This window comes from Agelaius phoeniceus, chromosome 2 (assembly GCF_051311805.1).
Source record: "Agelaius phoeniceus isolate bAgePho1 chromosome 2, bAgePho1.hap1, whole genome shotgun sequence".
Classification (NCBI taxonomy): Eukaryota; Metazoa; Chordata; class Aves; order Passeriformes; family Icteridae; genus Agelaius; species Agelaius phoeniceus.
Window position 1 is genome coordinate 69,244,015 of NC_135266.1, and position 19,801 is coordinate 69,263,815.

Sequence of the window (19,801 nt, forward strand, 5' to 3'; positions counted from 1 at the left end):
AAGAATTTCACATTTTCTGTCTCTTCTTTCCTGCCACATTTTCCCCGCTTGCTTCAGTTAGCGTTGGTGTGCCATGTCTCCGGGGAGCAAGGTGTTCTCCCTGTGTGTGAACACTCTCTTTAGCACTTTTTGGAACCTCAGAACCTAAAGCTCCAGCATTGAGGTTTGGTGCTGGTGTTTGCCTGGGGCATACCTGGAGCTGGCTCCTAACCGGGCTGGGCATGATGCTGTGTGTAGCTCTGAGAAGGGATGGTGTGATACCACTCCAATTCTTTTTGGTTTTATTGCAAACTGTAATTTCTTTGGCTTCTTTGGTGAACAAGTTAATGGAAAACAGGTTTTCTTTAGAGGAGAGAAATCTTTAAAACTTCCTTTACTTTCTCATATGATAATATGTTCGACGAAGAAGATAATTAAGGTGGTGTAGTGAGCGTGATGCACAGGATCATTTGTTCAGTGCTCGGCAGTTCTTTAGCTACATCCCCTTGGCCTCCTTGTTGCTTCTGTGTTGAAGAGGACTCCCGGTAGCTCGTTGCTAGGAAGGGATCGGGCGGCGAAGAAGTCTCCGTGCATACCTGGTGTCCTGTAACCAGCCCCACTTCTCTTTGGGGCTTTGATGATTCATTCCCTTTCGGCCCTGCCCTGTAGTTCGCAATATCGAGAGGCAGCACGTGGGACTGGAACGCTGTCAGGCTGCTGCCTTTGAGAAACTGGGGAATAAACCTGACTTTAAATAACTGGAGATGGTATCTCGGGCCAAAGTTCCGAGTCTGCGGCGAGTGCCGTAGCTGAGCGCTTTGGCTGTGCAGCCGCACACGCCCGTCCTTGCCCGTGTCTCCGCTCCCGGCCGCTTTCGCTTTCGCGGGACAAAGTCTGGGCCGCCGGGACATGGAGGGACGCGGGATCCCGCCCGGCCCCGCCCGCGGGGGTCGAGGGCGGCGGGGCCGGGGTCGCGGCGGGGGCCGGGGCCGGGGCCGGGCTGCGGAGCGGCTGCCCCGGGCCCCCGATCCCGGTCCGGTCCCGGCCCCCGGCCCCGGCGGGCCCGGCGCCGCGGAGGAGGGGCTGCTGCGGGCCCTGGGCGCGCTGAGCCTGCGGCCCCCGCGGGACGGAGGGAGGCTGGTGCTGCTGCGGGGGCTGCCGGGCGCCGGCAAGAGCACCCTGGCCAGGTAAGCGGGACCCGGACCTGGGCTCCGGGGCAGGAGGAGCGGCCGGGGCAAGCGGGGCAGCGCTGCGGGAGCGGCCGTGCCCGCCTGGCACTCGCTGCAGACCCGCCCGGACAGGGCACGGCTGGGGTCGGGGGGAGCGGAGCCCCGAGGGAGCCCCGGCTGATCGCAGCCGCCCGCAGCCCCCGGCTCCAGGCCCGCTCCAGGCTGCGCTGTCCCCGGCACCTGTGGCCGTGTCTGGGTGTCCTGCCCGAGGGACTGTGCCAGCTCCTGTTCCGAGCGAGTGGTACCTACAGGGATGCTTCTGGTGAGATGGACTGATCACTCCGACCAGGCTGGTACTTGTTCATTTTCTCAAATTGGTGGTGACTTTCTTTTTTAAATTTTTTTTTGGTTGATTGGTTTTCTTTGGTTTTGTTGGGTTGATTGTTTTTGGGTTTTTTGGTGATTTGGGGTTTTTTTTGGTGTTTAATCACGAACATGGTAAAAAACTTCCTCTCTCTGGCTGCAAATTGGCAATTCTGACTTCTGTTTTTGTAATGTCCCGCACTCCTGGTCAGAGCTTTACCAGTGTATAAAATGTGTAGAGTAGACCACTCCATGCTCCAACACCTCAAAGGCTGATTGTAAATAGGTGGAAAAACACAGTGGGGCATGCTGGAAAGCAGCACTCCAGTCGATGTGACTGTGCAGCTGCAGTTTAATATCACAGTCTGGTATCACACAGCTCCCAGTGCCACCCACTCCCTATCAAAAGAGGAACGTTCCGTCTTCTTACTCTGCTGGGCTGAGGAACCCGTGCTGGGATCATGGGCTGCCACAGGAAGGGCTCTGCTGTGAGAGGTGTGTGACACACTGGGTTCATCTACAGTTTCCTCTTCTCAGTACAGCACTTCCCTGTCCCACTGGGCCTTCTGCCTCACTGCACTTTGGAAAACAAATTTATTTGATGAATTGCCAAATGCCGTGTTTTGCTCACACCCAAAAACCACACCCCTCCCTTAAGAGGCCGTGTAAGTTGTGGGCCTGCTCCTTCAGGGGGATTTGGGTCTTCTCATAGCACAGTAAGAACATGAAGGTTTGGGGCCATGTTCTCAGGCAGTGCAAGTAACTGTACTTACCTGTACTTTTTAGGTCAAAACACAGGGTTAATTGTTAATGACACATTTACAAAATCAGTTATAAGTGTTGTTGTAGTAGTCCTCTGTGAGATAAAGGTTTGAGTATCTTACTGCTTCTAGCCCCTCTTAATGGAATAATTATGTTTAGCTGTTCAGCAACACACTGAACAAAAAGATCAAAAAGCAGCATTTAGTACCTCTCCTTAACCCTGTCCAGCTTGTGAAGGATTGTACCAAGAGAATTCTTTTGCTGTTCTCACACTGCATAGCTTTTGGTATTGGTAAATGCTATGTGCTGCACAAGGGCAAGTTTGCAAAAAATGACTGCAGCAGATCTCAGTGCAAGAGCCCACTGAAGGAGGAAGGTGGTTGTTTATTTGCAAAAGTACTCTGTAAACTCATTTTATAAATTCAAGTTTATTTTCTCAGATTTTATTCACTCACAATATCACAACTTAATACTTGCAAGCATCAAGAAGAATGTGCTCAGGTGGTCTGCCCAAAATCAGAGCAGACAAGGACCATAAGCTGTCCCATCCTCGCTTTCTCTGCTGGGTTGCTCTCAGTTGGTGGTGGCAGGGTAGGTTTTGGCCAGGTCTGCTGTGCTGTCTCCACCCAACAGCTCCTATAATGCCATTTTTTTCCCTGTGAATTCTGCTTACTTGGTGCTTTATGAATCTTAGGTGTTTTTTTTTCCCCATTATATTCATTTTCCCATGTCTTCATCATCTGCCACTCTTGGAGCAAGGGGAAGGAAGCAGGTGTGGAGAGACTGGTGTGACCTACTGTCCATCCTCCTGCTCTCAGAGCAAGGGTTTTCCTGTGGCAGGTCACCAGTGCTGGGCCTCAGATGAGTGCTGGCCTTGAGGGGCTGTAAACAGGACCTATCCCAGTTTTATTGCTGTTAATGATCTTGGCTGTCAGTGGCTACCATTGTTTTAACCTTTGCTCTGTTCTTTCTTCTGGTGCTTTCACACATATCTACATTAATTCTTTCTGCAGATCAGCCAGTATTTCTGTGTTTCTGTCCCAAACTCTACATCTTTAGGGTGCTCATGAGTCACAAACCATGAATGTTATCAGTGGTGATACAGCAACCCAGTGATAACTCCACTCAAAAGGCCCCTTTTCTATTCATCACACAGTCCTAGGAACACCCTTGGATCCATGGCTTGTTTCCCTGACCTTTCAATGTCACTCAGCAAAGTTTGGATTCAGCTTTGTAAGCTTTAGTTATGGCACTTCTGTTAAAATGATTTCCTCATCCTGATTGCTCCCAGCTCACAGCAGCCCTACACTGGCAGGGATCAGTTCAGGTCTGGTTTTTGGTTTCTGGTAAAGACAGCGGAGGACCCACGTGTGATATACTGAGTAGTCAAGCCAAGATGAGGAGTTGGTCTGCTCACCACCAAGCTTCACACCTTTCCAGCAGCTTCACTGTTAAGGATGAGCTTCCCTGAACCACATATTTTAGGTGGCCCCAGCTACCTGCCTTTAACCTTTCACCAAATGTCATGGAATTGTGAAGGAGAGTCACAGCTGGGAGTCACATCTCCATCAGCCTCCTTCAGGTGTGCTGGACATGCTCCTCCTGAACACATTGTCCTTGACTTCACAGTGCAGGTTTGTGATCACACTGAGGCAGCTGCTAAGAAAAAGGTTATCTGAGGTGCAGTGGCAGCTATACTTCCGAAAATGCCTCCAGAATTTAAGCGAGCCACATACAAGCTCATACCTGCTTGCCCAGCAAACTCTGCATTGCACAGTAGCTGCATTTCCAGCCCTTTGGCAGCCAGCACATTGCTGTGCTGCACAGCTCAGCTTACACCTGACCCTTTATCCAACAGTTTAACTCAAGCTCCATAGGCTGGGCATGATCAAACTTGTAACTTTTCAGCCACAGCTGTAGATTTATTTCTCAAAATGAGTTTGTTCTAGTACTCCCTTGTGAAGCACAGAACGAGTAATCTTTCAGAACAGGAGGAGAAAAAATGCCCTGGCACTGAGGCATCACTGCTTGGCACAATCTTTGTCTTCTCCATTCTCTCTGCTGCTGTTGCCCGGTTTATCCCAGCACCTCCAGTCCTGGGCCAGCTGTTCCCAGCGTTCCCAGCACCCGACCCCGCTGCAGCTCTGCGGCTCTGACGGGTTCATGGCCTTAAGCTCTTGCAGCTCCTGCCTCCACGCAGCACTGCACTGTAAACATTTACCTTTGCCTGAAACCACTTCAGGTGAGTCTCCTGAGTGCCTTGATCAAACAGGACTCGAGCCTGGTGCTTTAGGAGACCGAGCCGTGGTTGGACCCTCCCGAGGGTGAGACACAAAGGCACGGCTGCGCTCTGCCTGCAGCACCTGGCAGCTCAGCCAGGCAAAGCCCTCGGGGCACCTGGATTGTTCAAACGCAATAGACAGTGGCAAGTGCTGGGCATTGCCACTCCAGATCTCTCAGTCCTGCTTTCCTGCTGGAGCAAAAGGCTTTTAGACACCTTTGAAATGCCACTCTCTAACGTTTGGAAGAGTGTCCAGAGGAAGTGGTTGCATATGGTGCCAGTACATACATGTTCTGGTCTCTGATATTCCATTCCGTGGCCTTCTGAGCACTGAAAATGTTTATTCCAGTCTGCTATCAGAAATTAATTTATTTTCAAGTTTTCTGATGGAAAAGTATGATAACCTATGGATACAAAATGCATTATGCTCTACCTTTTGCTAAGTAAAAGTTTTCTGCTGTTTCAGAAACTACAGAGGATAAGAAAGTAAGAAGAGAACGAGGGACGTTTCCTCTGCTTAAAATAAACCTCCTTACACCCTTTTCTCCTCACCCCTCTACAAGGTGAAGTAGGTACCATATCCACTCCAAGATGAAGACATGTAGTACTGTGCAATTATGTGTCCAAAACAATCAATACTGAACTTTTCACAGATGCTGCCTGTCACAATGCAGTGCTTCCAATTCAGTGGCTTCTTTAAAAAATGCAAACATAGCTCCTATGTGTCCTTTGATCTTGCAAAGACATTTGCAAAGCATTTTTCTTTTCCTCCTTTGTAAGCTTACTGTGTAAGTGTGCTTATCTATCAGCAGTGGGTAATTTTCTTTTTACAGGGCAGTTCAAGATTTATTCATAAATAACTGTGGTCACAAGCTCTCCCATTTTGCATAGCTGGTTTGTATTTTTCTAAAATACAGGTATTTTAATTGCTTCCAGTGATTAAGAGCATGATGTGATTATGCAGGACCTTTCTTCTAAGCTAACCTGAGGTCCTGTGAAGATTGTGAAAGGCTCATTTAGTAGGGACCACATGAAAGAGTTCTTGGTGCTCTCTAGAATGATAAGGGAGAGAAGAAATAGGAGTTTTGTCAGCTTTGTGGGCAATATGGAAGGGATTACAGAAAAGAGCTGCCGACTTCAGCAACAGTTTGGTTGTTTTGGAAAGCTAAAAGTTAACACCAGCAATATAAACAGAAGGTAAACCATCTTTTTCACACCTCATGTTTTCTTATGTTGCTGTTAGCAGGAGCTCATTTGGTATGAATATAGCAAATGTTACAGTAATTCATAGCTCTCAGCCCATTTTGTCCCATATTTTTCCTCCTTTGAAACACAAGTTTTATCTACTTTAATTATTGATGTGAGGACCATAGACTTACAGGTATTCACCTACAGTTTAGATTGTTTAAGGGTTAATATCAAAGCCCTCAGGGCTGAAAATTCAGTAAGGTATGTGCCAAGAAAATGGATTTTAAAATTAGCACTAGTTAAGAACATTTTAAAAAGAAATACTGAGCAAGAAAAAAAAATTAGTCTTGAGATCTTTTATTAATGTGCACATTTTATGTCCCTATTAGTAGCCAAAGGGAAAACACATAGTTTAGCAGTCAGTTTTTTAGAGAAGAAATTGCAATGAGTAAAGCAGTGAGGGAAAGGTGAGGTGCTGAATCATAGGGAGACCTGAATATATCTGGTTATCCACAGCAGTAACCAGATAAGTAATAGATGCTGCTTTGCTTTTCATAATAATAATTTGGCCTGAGGCCAAAATTAAAGCAACAAAATTTTACTGTATGCCAACAGTTTAAAACATGATTTTTCTTAAATCAGTTTGCCCAGCAGTAATTTTGTGAATAAAACATCCCTCTGGGGCTAGAAGACAAGGACAGGTAGGTGCTGGAATGATGCATTACAGGGGATACAGCCCAGTCCTGGCTCCATCAGCACTGAGTCACTGCTGGCTGGGGTGGACCCCACCACAAAATAACATTAATTAATCAGCAGATGGTAGAAGTTACAGTAAAACCAGTGGAGACAGAGCAAAGCCAGAAGCTGACCTTTATTCAGCTAAATGCACCCTGCAGTCCTAGTGAAGAGCTGCTGCTTGCAGGCAGATTAGGGTACAACTGGTGAGTAAATGGTTGGAGTGTCTGGGTGACAGAATTAAGGTTTTTCTGTCTGTGTGCCTGTTCTGCTGCTGATAACCTGGAGACACCTTTTGCCTTGCTCTTGCCCATGCAGATAAGACATTGAGAAATGGTTATTTTGCAGCTTGTGGGGATGGAGGGAGAAGTGTTTATTAGGAAAGCTGAAATGAGTCACAGGGGCTGAAGACCATGTGTGGTGTGAGACAGCAGGGCAGCAGCATTCATGTCTGAGAGATACAGGGTTTCTTGACTGACCTTTCTTTCTTTTCCTAAGACATTCTGGGCCTTGGGGAGACAGGAAATAGAGGGATGATGCCATGGGCTCTCCCTGACTTATTGCAGAGACTCTCTCCTCCCCCAACTTTTCTCTGATTGATTAAAAAAAAAGGACAATTCTATATCTATGGACACAAAAAATTCTGGATTAGACACAAATGGGAACACAATCATACATTAAGAGTTGTGGGTTTTTTTGTTTTGTTTTTTTTTGGGTTTTTTTTGTTTGCTTTTTTTTGTTTGTTTGGTTTTTTGGTTTTTTTGGGGTTTTTTTTTTTTCGTTTTTGTTTTGTTTTTTGTTTTTTTGTGGTCTCTAAGGACTGGCAGAGGGATGCTTCACATTTAAACCTCCACACAAGGCAGCACTTCCTTCCACCTCCAAGAGCCAATAGCTGCCTGTGAGGCAGCTGGTCAGTGTCCATCAGGACACACATTTGCTCCCCATGGCATCCCCAGCCTGCAGGAGCACTGCTGGGGGACACACACCCATGTGAAGGGAAGTGAGATTGCCCAGTGCCACTCACCACAGCAGTCTGCTTTATGGATCTGCAAATTTGTCTATAAAATATTTTTTATAAACTCAGATTTGTTTAGAAAATTAGCTTAAAAGCTGAAGAGATAAAAATTACTCAATCTACAAGAGGAGGTTTAAGTGGAGCAGGGACAAGTGATAAGAGCCATAAAATTATATAAATTAACACAAAATATTGATTTATCATTCAAATACTTGTTTGCAAATTAAAATTCTAAATAAGTGCTACCTGCTTTACAGCCAAAAAAAACCCCTCAAACCAAACTCATGGTTCTCTGGACCATCTTTACTAAATAACAAATCCTTCCTCCTGGTTATCTTCAGAAATCTCTGAAGATAACAAAATTCCCATCATCAAATTGTCTTCTGACACCACCTTCTATGCCTGGATAAGCAGGTTTGGACTACTGGTTTTGGGTTTTTCTCCCTTCTCTTTACAGTCCTGCTTTCTCAGGTAGCTCAGAAGGAGAGCTGAATATATTAATAAGATTAAAAACTCAGATGTTGGTAGTCCAGTGTAGATTTCTCTGCTGAATTAAAGAAATCAAGGCCACGCCTTCAAGCTCCATTCCTTTCTTCCTACGTGTCCATCTACTGATTGTAGTATTTCCAGATCCTTTAAATTGGGATTTTTCAAATGAAGCACTGTGTGTATTTGCAGAGCACTCAAATAGCTCATGGCTTACTGGTCTCTGTTAAAGGCTGTTACCAGGTACTAATTCCTCTTTCATCTTTTACTTTTCCTTGCAGACAACTGAAACGTGACAACCCCACTGCTGTAGTCCTTAGTACTGATGACTTCTTTATTGAAAATGGTGTCTACGTCTTTGAGCCTGACTTCCTAGAGGATGCACACAAGTGGAACCAGAAAAGAGGTGACTGAACTTTATCCAGGGGCTGTGCAAAATAGTTTTGCATTTCAGGCTGTCTTTAAACTTAGCCCCCAGATTAAAATACCTCAAGGTGGTGTCATACACTGTAGTTCATGGGGCATTGGCTAAAAAATACATTTACCACTTCTGATTTGATTTCTTCTGTCTTTTATGAAAGGGAAATTTGTAAATGAAAACATTTTGGAGGTTGGTTAATATTATTTTAGATGAGGCACTGCCGAATCTTGATGCCCTTCAGACACCAGCCCAGCAGCTGCTCCCTGCAGTATAGGCACTGCAGCCTTCTCCTCTAACTTCTTAGGTGTCTGTCCTCACCTGGAAGGGGGTGAGAATATAATGATAGACAGGAAGAAAACTTGCAGGCTGAGTTTAAGTTTGAGAATTAAACAACCCAGGTCTTTACTCAATGTATTATGCTTTTGTGGCTGTGCTCTGAAGGAGTTTGTAGGGATGGTGATGAGATCTCATATTTTGAGATGATGTAACAGGGATCTCCTGCAAATGACAGTAATTTTTGGCTGTTTTAAGTATGTTCTGTAAGAGCTTCAGATCAGCCAGAGGCTGCACCATCTCTTCCAGGAGAGCTGCTGGGCACTGGAATCGGCTCCCATTTGGGTGGTAGCTGCAAACCCAGGTCTGGTGGGGAACCAAGTGTGTGAGAGTGGGAAAAGAAAGAGCACTTTGGGGCTAGTAAGGCCTGGCTCTGTTATTTAATGTATTTTAGCTTTACTTAATGTGTTACATTGCAGCACGCAAAGCAATGAAGAAAGGGAAAAGCCCGGTTATTATTGATAACACCAACATCCACGCTTGGGAAATGAAGCCATATGTGATGATGGTAGGGAAAGCTCTGATTTATTGCTTTTATATGCCTAGCTGTGACATATACAGGTTGATCTGACTGAAAAGGTTCATTACATGGCTAAAAATATTTACTTCAGTTTTCTCATAGTTCTCTAATTATAGTAAAGGATGGATAATGTGATGAAGTAGGGGCAGAGGTGCCAATGTAGTTATTTAGCTGGTCAGCTTTTTAACTCAGTGAAGGCAAAACCACTCAAAAAGATTAATGGCCTTTGAACCTGCTACTTCTTGGTGATGAGGCCATCATACCCTTCCCCAGTCATGACTAGAATGGAACAGTTCCCAAACTATTTGTATCAAGATATGGTTTATAATTGTAGTTCATTACTTGTGAAATACACACCATACAGAGTCTTTGAAAAGGCATTGGTGTCTCTTGTCAGGAGTTCTGGCAATTCTTTTAGTGCAGTTTCATAATGTCATCTTTGTGTCCTTTAGGCACATGAAAATAGATATGAAGTTACATTCCAAGAACCAGATACACCCTGGAAGTTCAATGTTCAAGAGCTGACAAGGTACATAGTTTTCTCTTTGCTGGAACAGGCAGCTTCTCTCATTTTGTTGACATGCTCTCAGGTCAGCCTTCTTCCTCTTCATATAAGGAAGAATGTAGCCTGGTAAATGCCAACAGAAGGATTGTTGTGGGAAATTTTCATTACTGAGTACCTGGTCTGTAGTGAATTCAGCCCTGAAAGAGCCTGAAGTGAGTCAGGCAGTAGAAAAGGCAACAAGCCCTGAAGCATGTTTTTGTGCTGCAAGTTTGATGGGGGAGGACCTCTAATTTTCATTCTGTATTTTGAGCAGCAGTCTCTTTTGTTTGGGCACAAACTCGAATCTAAGCACCATAGCAAATATTGAGACTTCCGTCCTTAAGAATCTAAGCATAACAGATGCTGTCCTGCTGCAGCATGGAGGGATGGTACATCAGGTGTGGGTAAGAAATGGGGTTCTAGAGGATCTTTGTAAAGATCTTAACACACACACACAAAGGATAAAAACACTCTGCACAGTGTGGTAGGATGTAGAGGCAGCTGAATGTGGCTCTCAGGATGTTATGTTGACCAATGACTGCAGGGTTAATGGCTGTAGTCACTGAAAAATTTAGTGCAGGCTGACTTCCTAGCCTTGAGCCAGCCTGATGTGAGTTACAGAGAGCAGTGCTCTCCCAGCTACCAAATCCAGAAGATAGCATATGCTAACTTAGGGCAAGATAACAAGGCATGGGCACTTCATTGCAATGGAAGGATTTGTTTTCTACCAGCCAGGAGCTCTAGTCAAAAATTAATGCTGCTCCTGTCTGTGTGTGGTGGACACAAATGGCAGAGGGCCAAGGCCCAGAGTGCTCATGGCTGCAGGGGGAGGCAGGACATGGCAGATGATGGCTCAGGCCTGGCGATGGGTGAGGACACCACCAGCCTGAGCTGTCAGCCAGCTCTGGCCTCAGTAGCACCAGCCATTGGTAGGGGAACACTGCAGGGACACAGTCTGATCATTTGTTGTAGGCAGAGCTACTCAGTAACAAACTTGCAGTTTGTTTTATTGCATATTTGACCCTCATTGACTTTTCACAGCAGCATTGTAAAGATAATTCACATACACTCACTGGGGCACAAGCTGCACCTTAACAGCACTAAATGGCAACCCCAGAGATACTCGGGGTTTGCAAACTCACAAACAGAAATTCCTGGTGGTCTTTGGGAAGACAATTCCTGCTAACTTGTGGAGGGCTCATGGCTGGTGCTACTGTGGCTACTCTGTCCAGAAAGCCCTGCATGTCTGAGCATTGTTCCCCTCCCTCTCAAACTTGCCATTTATGAGTCTGCCTTGGAGCCTGAGCCACATCATGTGTGATGTCTCCCTACTTGCTCTCAAAGCACAGCAGTTTGTGAGCTCTGTCCTTGCTGCTGCTCAGTGTCTGGGCTGGCTGCAGCCCTTGGCTGCCTGTCTCCAGCTGTACAGAAGCTCACTGAGGCCAACAAGCTGTTAGTGCTGAAACACAGCAACACTCGTATAAAATACACACAGGTCTTCTACACAACTCTTATTTTGAACATTTGTCAAATCCCTATGTCCCATCTGCCTCCCAAAAATAATGGTGTTACATTTTTCAGCAGTCACAATAATGTTCCTAAGAAGTAGGTGGAAGTGAACAGTAATTTGTAAGAAGAGGCCAGAAAGAGATCAGTGGAGACCTGAACCGTTATGCTGAACCTATCAGGGACTTCAGCAAACTGAAGGTAACGCCTCATACACAGGCAGCTAAATACTTGTGTTTTCTGTTACTTTTGACTCCACAGAAGAAATATTCATCATGTCCCTCGGGAAAAGATACAACGGATGAAAGAACAATATGAGCATAATGTCACCTTCCACAGTGTTCTCCGGTCTGAAAAACCAAGCAGGGATGAGGGAAGCTACAGTGGAGCAAGTGCAGCTTATGGGACAGGTCCCCATCCCACCCACCTTCCTGCCTTCCCAAGGAGGAGACCGGGCATGGCACGTACCAATGTGACATTTAACTGAAGATGTGCATTCCTTGGTGTTTTAATTATCAGGGTACAAGAGCCTCTAGTTTTACATTTTTTTCTAAACTGTTTTTTATTTTTGTGTTTTTCTACTAAATTCCTAAATTACTTTCTTACAAATCGTTAAATGGCATTGGACCGTGATCTCACAGCTCTACATCAACACTGTAAGAGCACTGTACTCAGTACAATCTGTACTTTTGTCTCATCCCTCTTCCTCCATGAAAATCCATCCAGGCATATGTGAAATGTACTGGGCTCTACCACATGCCACATTTTGGGTATTTTTTTCTGCATCACAGTCTGACACTAGCAGTAAACATTCCTAACTTATTTCTGTCTTAAGGCCATTGTGGCCAATTCTTTCCCCACACAATTGGTATTTCTTGCCATTTTAATGCTTTATATCTGACTGTATAAACTTTTTGTATCTACTACTTGCCTACAGCATTATTGTAACTTTCAGAAGCAAAGTGAATGATGGTAGCTCAACAGATTTTAGCAAGATCTGATGCTGTTCCCTCTCTCCACTGACTGGATTCATGCTGCTCTTACCTTAAACACAAACAGCTTCTCCAGCCTGCAAGCAAAACACTTCAACGAAGCAAACTTAGCTCTTCATCTTGCCAAGACATAGGAGTTCACTGATCCCAAGATGGAGAGGCTCCTAAAATGAAACATTAGTGTTAGGCTTGTGCTTGTTAACTCCTAAGTGGGAACAGGGCTACAGGAGCAGTTCTGAACAGCTGAAGCAGAAACACAGACCAAGGAGCTATTTAATAATAACTCTGCATGGCATTTTGCTGTGAATCAAATAATCATAGCTGTTCTTTAAACCTCCCTTAGTGCTATATGGAAAGTCTGAGGAGAAAAGTACAAGAACTGTGCCAGAATAGCAGAGCAACATTTCAGAATTAAAGTGTTCTGTTTGCTGAAAATAAGAGAACTCTTTATTATGTCCTGTGCCACTTTGGACAGCCAAACAACTATTCTAATGTTGCAGAGGGTAACAAAACTGATGGCTTTAGACTGAAACAAAGATCCTGCTGTAATGTAAGAACACAGAATCAATGGCTTACAAAATGTCATCAAACCCTCAGCCACACTGATGTTATTGTACAATACATCTTTGTGAGAAGTGTTTACATACGAAACTTCAAACTATTTTGCAAATGAAGTGTTATTTAATAAATCTGTTTTTGTAATAGAACTTTATTAAATACAATCAAGTTTTAATGTACAAAGTGTAAAAATAATTTGAATTTGAAATATATACAATACTGTACATGTGCATTAGCAGCATTTTTGGGATTTTGGACTTTGTAGCATTCTGTGGGCTGGTAATGAGTCCTCAGGTTCCTTTGGGTTCTTCTGAAGAGCCTCAGCTACTTCAGAACTGCTTTTGATGAGTTATTTGCTTCCCCAGTAGACCTGGAACTATTTCTGGAGGACAGATCATCAGATAAAGTAGTAGCTGTTGCATTTCTGTTTTCATTTACATAATCCAGCTTATTTTCTTCTGGTAAATTATTCAGGAGTGCTTGTGTATTAATCATTGCCAGTTCTTCATCAGCAACCAGGTCATTCTCAGGAAGATGGACAGTCTCTCTCACTTTTCTGCAAGGGGTGACAAGGCCAATATTCTGATCTGTCCCCTTAGGTGACTTGCTGTGCTGTAACCCCAAACTTCGTGGAGGCTGAAATGCTCTTTTAACAGATGGAGAAACTATTGAACATATTGGTGTCAGTGGTGGAGGGGCAGGTATGCAACTGAGGAAGTCCATAGCTTTTCTCTTTTTGCTGGTTTTGAGATAGTTTTCATTAACTGTAGCAGGTGAAGGTGTTTTTGCTGAACCTGGTGTGACAAGTTCTATATTTGGTGTGCTAGTTGACAAAGGGCTTGGATGCTTCATTTCAATTCTAGAAGAGATCTGGGTAGAAAGAGAAGTTTTATGTTGAATAGAATGTTCTCATAAACTTCCTCAAAAACTTGCAAAAAATGGGGGAACCCCTCCACCCCTCCCAATATAAAAACACTACGTCATCATTCATATCCCATTTAAGTTAAGTTTGGTATCTCCTGATGGTGATTAATATTATTCCTTCAAGTGCTGATGACTGATAAGTCACTCTTTACCTGCACATTTACATTTTGTTTCTAAGACCTAAGCAAAATGTATGGGAATTTTTCTATGGCAGATGGTAAGAAATCAAAGCACTCATAAGTCTTCTACTGCCTTGGCCATGTTCTCCACACATGCTTGGTGGTTAAATAAGTAAAAAGGAGAAAAAAAATTTAAGAAAAATCAGGATAGAACACAGACCAAAAAAATTGAAGATAATACACACAAAAGAGATGCTGCATAGCAAATCTTTCAAGCACAGGCCTGAGAAAACACTTGATGTCTCATTTTTAAAAGATGATTAATGTATTTAATGGACTATACAAATATAAACTAGTTAGTCTATAAAATATATAAACTAAACCTTCAGAATTAAACATTAGCCCTCTCTTTGAAATAGAAAAGGATGCCTTACAAATTTAAACTTGGTCCCCAGGAACTGATACCACACCAGGGTGTTTCCACCTCCCTTGCAACTCATGGCAGGAAAAATTTTTGTTCTGACTGTGCTCAGTATTCCATGTCAGAAGCAACTCACCACCAGCAGCTTTCATGGGAAACTTGAGTACTATTTAAATCAATTTTTGTCAAGACTGCTAAAATACATTTTCCAGGTGACATCCCTATTAAATCCTAGAAATAGTAAACACTGTCTATAAAAAGACCAGGAAGTAAATTCTCTCAACAAAGGTGGGAACTGCAGAATGCCTTGAAATAAAAATGAATGTACAGATCAAGATTTTTCCCTTCTGTGAAATTCACACTGGATAATCTTCACAGTGGGACCAAAGAAGCACTAGATCATCTATAAAGAAAGATGATTCATTTTACTCACATCAATTCAAAATACGTAAAGTATGTTGTGGAAACACAGGCCACAAGGGGAAGTGTTCACATAGTGTTTGGAGGAAGGATAATCTATCTCATGGCTCCTCTGGGGAATAATCCTAAACCCCCCCACACACAGAGAAAGCTTCTAATCAGCTTGCATTGCCCTAAAAAGACTGGATGACATGGACACAGAAGTGAGACCATTCACCACTTGCTTAAATCCTTACTGCATGTACTGCCAGTATAAACACAGCAGTTATTACCAGAAGCTTACCAAACTTCTATCCTCTGCATGGCTGCAGGAAAGAGAGGGGCTTTCCAAACCACATCTTTTAGGTAAACTGGGTGTCAGCAAGAGATTTCTTCCTAGCAAATTCATCAGTTTACTTTCTGCATCAGAGCAAAAGGAGGGCACATTCTGTAAGGGAGAACAGAGTTTGCAATGCAGAATAGTTGGCTTTCAAACTATGTAAGGACCACACACACTACATTTAAGACTTTCTTTTTTCATCATTATCCCACCGGAATTTTATTTTATATCAAATCAACAACGCAGAAGATTCCTGCACTTTCTGTCCATGGCAGATTCCCTATTGACAGGTACAAGATCTTTTGCCACTCAGAGATTCTGTGGCACATCACGACTCATCTGCTGGATGAGTTGGAAAATAAAAAAAATCAAGACATTCAATTCCCCAGGAAAATTGCATTAACATCTTACTTTGTCTCCCAGAAAATTCCCCTCAAATTCAGCGTTATGTGCATTACTTGTTTTAAAGGTTTATCAATACTAACAGACTTTTTGCTGAAGGATGTAACATAGCAGTAGCTAAAAGTAACCATCAAATGACACTTCTACAGGTTTACCTCTATCACACTTCTCAGTTCATTAACCTTCTCCTGAAGATAGCATTCCTTTGGACTGGCTGAGAATAAAGAAAGATCTCCAGCCAACAGCATGGGAATTTCTGATCTGAATTCAGACTGCCACTGAAGGTTGCTTGCAGAAATGAGTGAGCAGCGGACAACTACATCTTCAATGGCCAAGTGTCTGAGATCTGTCCAGATCTTTACTGCCACTAAATTATAGCTTTCATCAGACAAGTATACCACAGTAGTGAAACCTAAAAGCAGGAAAAAAGTCTGAATTAAACCTTTACATCTCTTTAGGTGATTTGGATCTACTAAATAAATTCACACGCATCTTGAAAGAGCTACATGGCAGCCCATCTGCATGGTGACAGGTATCTCATACTTCTTTCATATTCTACACCATCTCCCTACTGATTACATGAAACAACTCAAAGTCTATGTCTTTAAAAACAATCCTATAGAACTTTTGCTTTTCACCTAGAAGATTATCCACCTCTCCCTCTCCATGAGTCCAGTGCCTGAATTCCACTCATTCCATGACACTGTACACCAAAGAGGGAAGGAGTTCATGTACATGCATGATGGTGTTTCTGCAGATGCTGAACACAGATGTGTGAGAACTTAGGCTCACAATTTATAGAAAATAAATAAATAAAAACCATTTAAATATAAGCTGCTTTTGGGCTTAGATCCTGCCTTACTAACTTCCTGAGCTAATAAGCAGAGAGTTTTTCTTCAGAAATACAAATTTATTTGCCAGCATGTCACTGTGATGGCCAGTATTTAGGAGGTTTTCACAGGCCTGAAATGCAGGTACAACAAGATAACTCTGACTTTTGAAATCAAGAATTCAGTGCTTATTCAGTGGGAGGACAGGAATGTGGTCCACAACGTACCTGTTCTGCTAACAGAAATGACAACTCCAACTAAATCCACTTCAGCACACGGTGGCTGAAAAGAAGGATCCAACAAACTGGTGAATTCTAGAGCCTTTCTTGGAAAGAAAATCTGTACCATCATCTTCTGTGATATCTGATGAAACACAAAACTTCAGTATTTACCACACTTGGAGAGTGTGACACATTTTAATGATGCACCTGTATGCACTTAAAGCACTTACTGCTAGCTGTAGGTACTGAGTTTTCTTGGTGGCTGTTAACTGGATGTGGGTGGAGTCTGCCCTGCCCCTGGGCTGGGATGCTGACAGCTGGAAAATCCTGTAGCGAGCGCCTTCCTTCAGCAAGGAACACACGTCAGGGAGCGGGCGCCAGATACTCAGCACTGCTCCTGACAACAGCACAGTAAGCTCAGTCACCTGCTCAGTCATACCCTAAAGGCTTTTTAAACAAAATAAATCTACAGCACTCCCTCCTATCCAAAAGCCTTAAACCAAGAATCAAACCGGAAATATTAACATGGAAGCTAAAATACTGTTGGGAAACTCTTCAAATCTACCTATGCTGGCCAGTTACCACATTTAGTTAAAAGTTATAAATAATTTTTAAGCACTGACCTTTATGTTTTTCTTGCTTTCTGTAGTCTACCACATATAATCTCCATACTGCAGACACATCCCTTTTGTAACAACCGTTTTCTTCTTGTTCTGCTGACTCTAAAGCCTTCTTGAATTGTTCCTGCATCTGAGTTTGTTTTTTGTCATTCATCAGCTGTCTGTAAGCCTTCAAGGCTTTTAATTGGTCATCACTTAGATATCCCTGCAACCAAGAGAAGTGGAACTCAGTATCTTTTTTCTTAATCAAAAAACCACAAGATTTTTAGATAGCCTCTTTCTTGAGTGTTCATCTGTTAGAAGCAATTTATTTCCAGCTGATGCACTACTAAGACTTGAAATGAGGTCTATTAAAACAACAGGAGGCAGCAGTGGTACTGCTGGTACTCAGCTGGTGCTCTCTGGTCTGTGCAGAGATTACACTACACACTGTTCCTTCCTGACAACTAGTGAGAATCCTGCTTGAGAGTGTGTAAGTAAGGGGAATATTTAATATAACAGGTAGGCTTGCCTGTTTCATATGAAGACATGTTAGGAAAAATTTCTGGAAGAATAAAGGAAGAGTTGCACTTCTCTTCAGGTTGCTGTCTCTGAGCTGACACAGTGATTTACACTAAAATGCATCAAACACATCACTTTACTGACCAATACTTCAAGACCCAGATTTCTGTACATGCAGCTCCAGAGACATAGCTACCATTTCATCAAATATGACAGACAAGGATCCTCACTTGCAAAAGGCAAGGCATGTATTTAATTTTTTAATAACTTGCAGGGACTAATCACCTCTGTCTTTATTAGTAAAGGCATAAACTCTTAAAAGTTGTGATTTAACTGGGAACAGGGAATGAAGACAACAAAGACAATATAATTATCCAAACAATTCAGTGAACAGCATGCAAGAGTATGTGTATGAAACTCTAGATTGATGAGATGCATTAAGTTTTTGTATATGCAAGACAAAGCAAAGTAATAAAATTACAAGTAGCATTAACTTTTAATTGTGCTATATCCTGGATTTTTATACCAAGAGAAAATTGCCATCCAAGATAATATTAATCAACTACAACAAGCCTTCATTACTTTTTTTCAACATTTTTAATATTAATTTATTTAGCAATAAGCATGCTGTAGAAAATATCAAAAGGCAGCAAAACAAAAGAGTAATTTAATGGTCAATTTCAGCAGAAGTTATTAAATTTTAATTTACTCCAAAAGCTTTTCAAAATTAACCCAGTAGTATCTACAGTTACCTCCATATAAGCAGGATCAGATGCATTCTGAATCGCTTCATAAAGTTCTGCACCATCTTGCAAATTATGGATTTGCTGTCTTGTGACAATCCGTGATCTTGGTGTTCTTCTACTGGTTCTCTCTGTTGAGAAAAAGCCTTTATGTGGAGCACAACCAATACATTTTAAAATGAAGGAAGAAATAATTATGTAAGAAGCACAGCAGTATTTAGGCCTTGCCAGAATGAAAATACAAAACACATGTATAGGAATCGATGTGTATATGTGTGTGTGTGTGTGTGTGTGTGTGTGCATATATATACATATCCAGAAAATACAGAAAAAAAATCTTACTCATTTAAATACAACATAGATAGAATATTATACAAACTTTGGGGTAGCCAGTATCAGTGGCTAGGAGGCTAGTAACTAGTATCACTGGCTAGTATTGCTTAGCAGAGGGTGGGAGATTTGATGGGCTGCCAAGAACCTTCATAGATACTTGACTACATTTCCTTTATGTCCATCACTTGGTCTTCCTCTCATGCAGCAGAAAAGTCTTAAAGACACCAAGATGTGGGACAGCACAGGCCTGCACACAGAGCCTCCTCAGGACATCAGCTAAATGCCAAGTTAACTTTTATTACCCTCTCCTTATGTGTCACTTTGCTGCCAGAATTTTGATGAATATCTTCAGCACAGCAGACTCCTGTATACACAAATTTACCAAACATAAAACAACACATGAAGTGTCATAGCAGTGACGTTAAGAATTACAAGGCCATCTCTGATTTCAGCTAAGAATTCCATGCTAGAACTACTGTTGGAAATCACTGGCAGAGGTGGACAGTGTCAGCCATTACAGAATTAGAATATATTGAAGTGGAAGGGACCTCTGGAGGTCATCTGGTCCAATGCCCCTGCTCAAGCAGGAGCACCCTACAGAAGGCTGACCAAGGCTGTCCAGTGAGCTTTTTATTATCTCCAAGGATGGAGGTTTCACAGCTTCTCCAGGCAACACTGTCAGTCAACCATCATAGTGAAAAAGATGTCCAGAGGGAACTTCCTGTGTTCCAGTTTGTACCCATTTGGCTCTGGTCTTGTTACTGGACACCACTGACACAAGCCTAGCTCCATCTTCTCTGCACTGTCCTTTCAGGTATTTAAGTACATTGATCAGATGTCCCTCAGAGCCTTCTCCAAGCTCAATGGTCCCAGCTCTCTCAGTTTTTCCTAGGTCAGATTCTCCAATTCCTTAAATACATTCATGGCCCTTGGTTGTAGTATCTCCAGTGTGTCCATGTCTCTTTTGTGGTGAGGAGTCCAGAACTGGACATGGCATTCCACATGTGGCCTTACCAGTGCTAAACAGAAGGGAAGGATCACCAAGACCTTCTCAACAGTCCTCACCTTGTCCACCAGGACCCCCAGGGCTCTTTCT

The 19,801-nt window shown here is 43.0% G+C and overlaps 2 protein-coding genes across 3 annotated transcripts in view; one reads left to right on the top strand and one right to left on the bottom strand.

Annotated features, from left to right (window-relative positions):
- The first annotated feature begins 205 nt into the window (after window positions 1-205).
- On the top strand, window positions 206-13,076 carry N4BP2L1 (NEDD4 binding protein 2 like 1). Of its 2 annotated transcripts, XM_054652729.2 has the most exons (7): window positions 1,059-1,166; window positions 1,346-1,501; window positions 5,021-5,117; window positions 8,260-8,384; window positions 9,152-9,240; window positions 9,705-9,781; window positions 11,564-13,076. In XM_054652729.2, the coding sequence occupies exons 2-7, from the start codon at window positions 1,462-1,464 to the stop codon at window positions 11,787-11,789; spliced, it is 654 nt and encodes a 217-aa protein (XP_054508704.2). In that variant the 5' UTR covers window positions 1,059-1,166; window positions 1,346-1,461; the 3' UTR covers window positions 11,790-13,076. The 2 variants fall into 2 exon arrangements, with proteins under 2 accessions (XP_054508680.1, XP_054508704.2); XM_054652705.2 differs by lacking the exons at window positions 1,346-1,501; window positions 5,021-5,117 and having other exon boundaries at window positions 206-1,166.
- Window positions 12,986-19,801, bottom strand: part of BRCA2 (BRCA2 DNA repair associated) — a 34,279-nt gene continuing 27,463 nt past the window's right edge. The window contains exons 22-28 of the mRNA XM_077173805.1: window positions 18,382-18,503; window positions 17,132-17,333; window positions 16,739-16,905; window positions 16,515-16,650; window positions 15,613-15,869; window positions 15,020-15,163; window positions 12,986-13,722 (exon numbers count right to left, since the gene is read on the bottom strand). Coding sequence (XP_077029920.1) covers window positions 13,177-13,722; window positions 15,020-15,163; window positions 15,613-15,869; window positions 16,515-16,650; window positions 16,739-16,905; window positions 17,132-17,333; window positions 18,382-18,503 — 1,574 coding nt within the window. The 3' untranslated portion in view covers window positions 12,986-13,176. The remainder of the gene's footprint in view (window positions 13,723-15,019; window positions 15,164-15,612; window positions 15,870-16,514; window positions 16,651-16,738; window positions 16,906-17,131; window positions 17,334-18,381; window positions 18,504-19,801) is intronic.

Bases quoted from the DNA above. Each gene is read 5' to 3' on its own strand.
- N4BP2L1 (XM_054652705.2), top strand. From the start codon at position 889: ATGGAGGGACGCGGGATCCCGCCCGGCCCCGCCCGCGGGGGTCGAGGG. The intron at 8,385-9,151 runs GTGACTGAACTT...GTTACATTGCAG, and splicing joins CAAGTGGAACCAGAAAAGAG to CACGCAAAGCAATGAAGAAA. The intron at 9,782-11,563 runs GTACATAGTTTT...TTGACTCCACAG, and splicing joins AATGTTCAAGAGCTGACAAG to AAGAAATATTCATCATGTCC.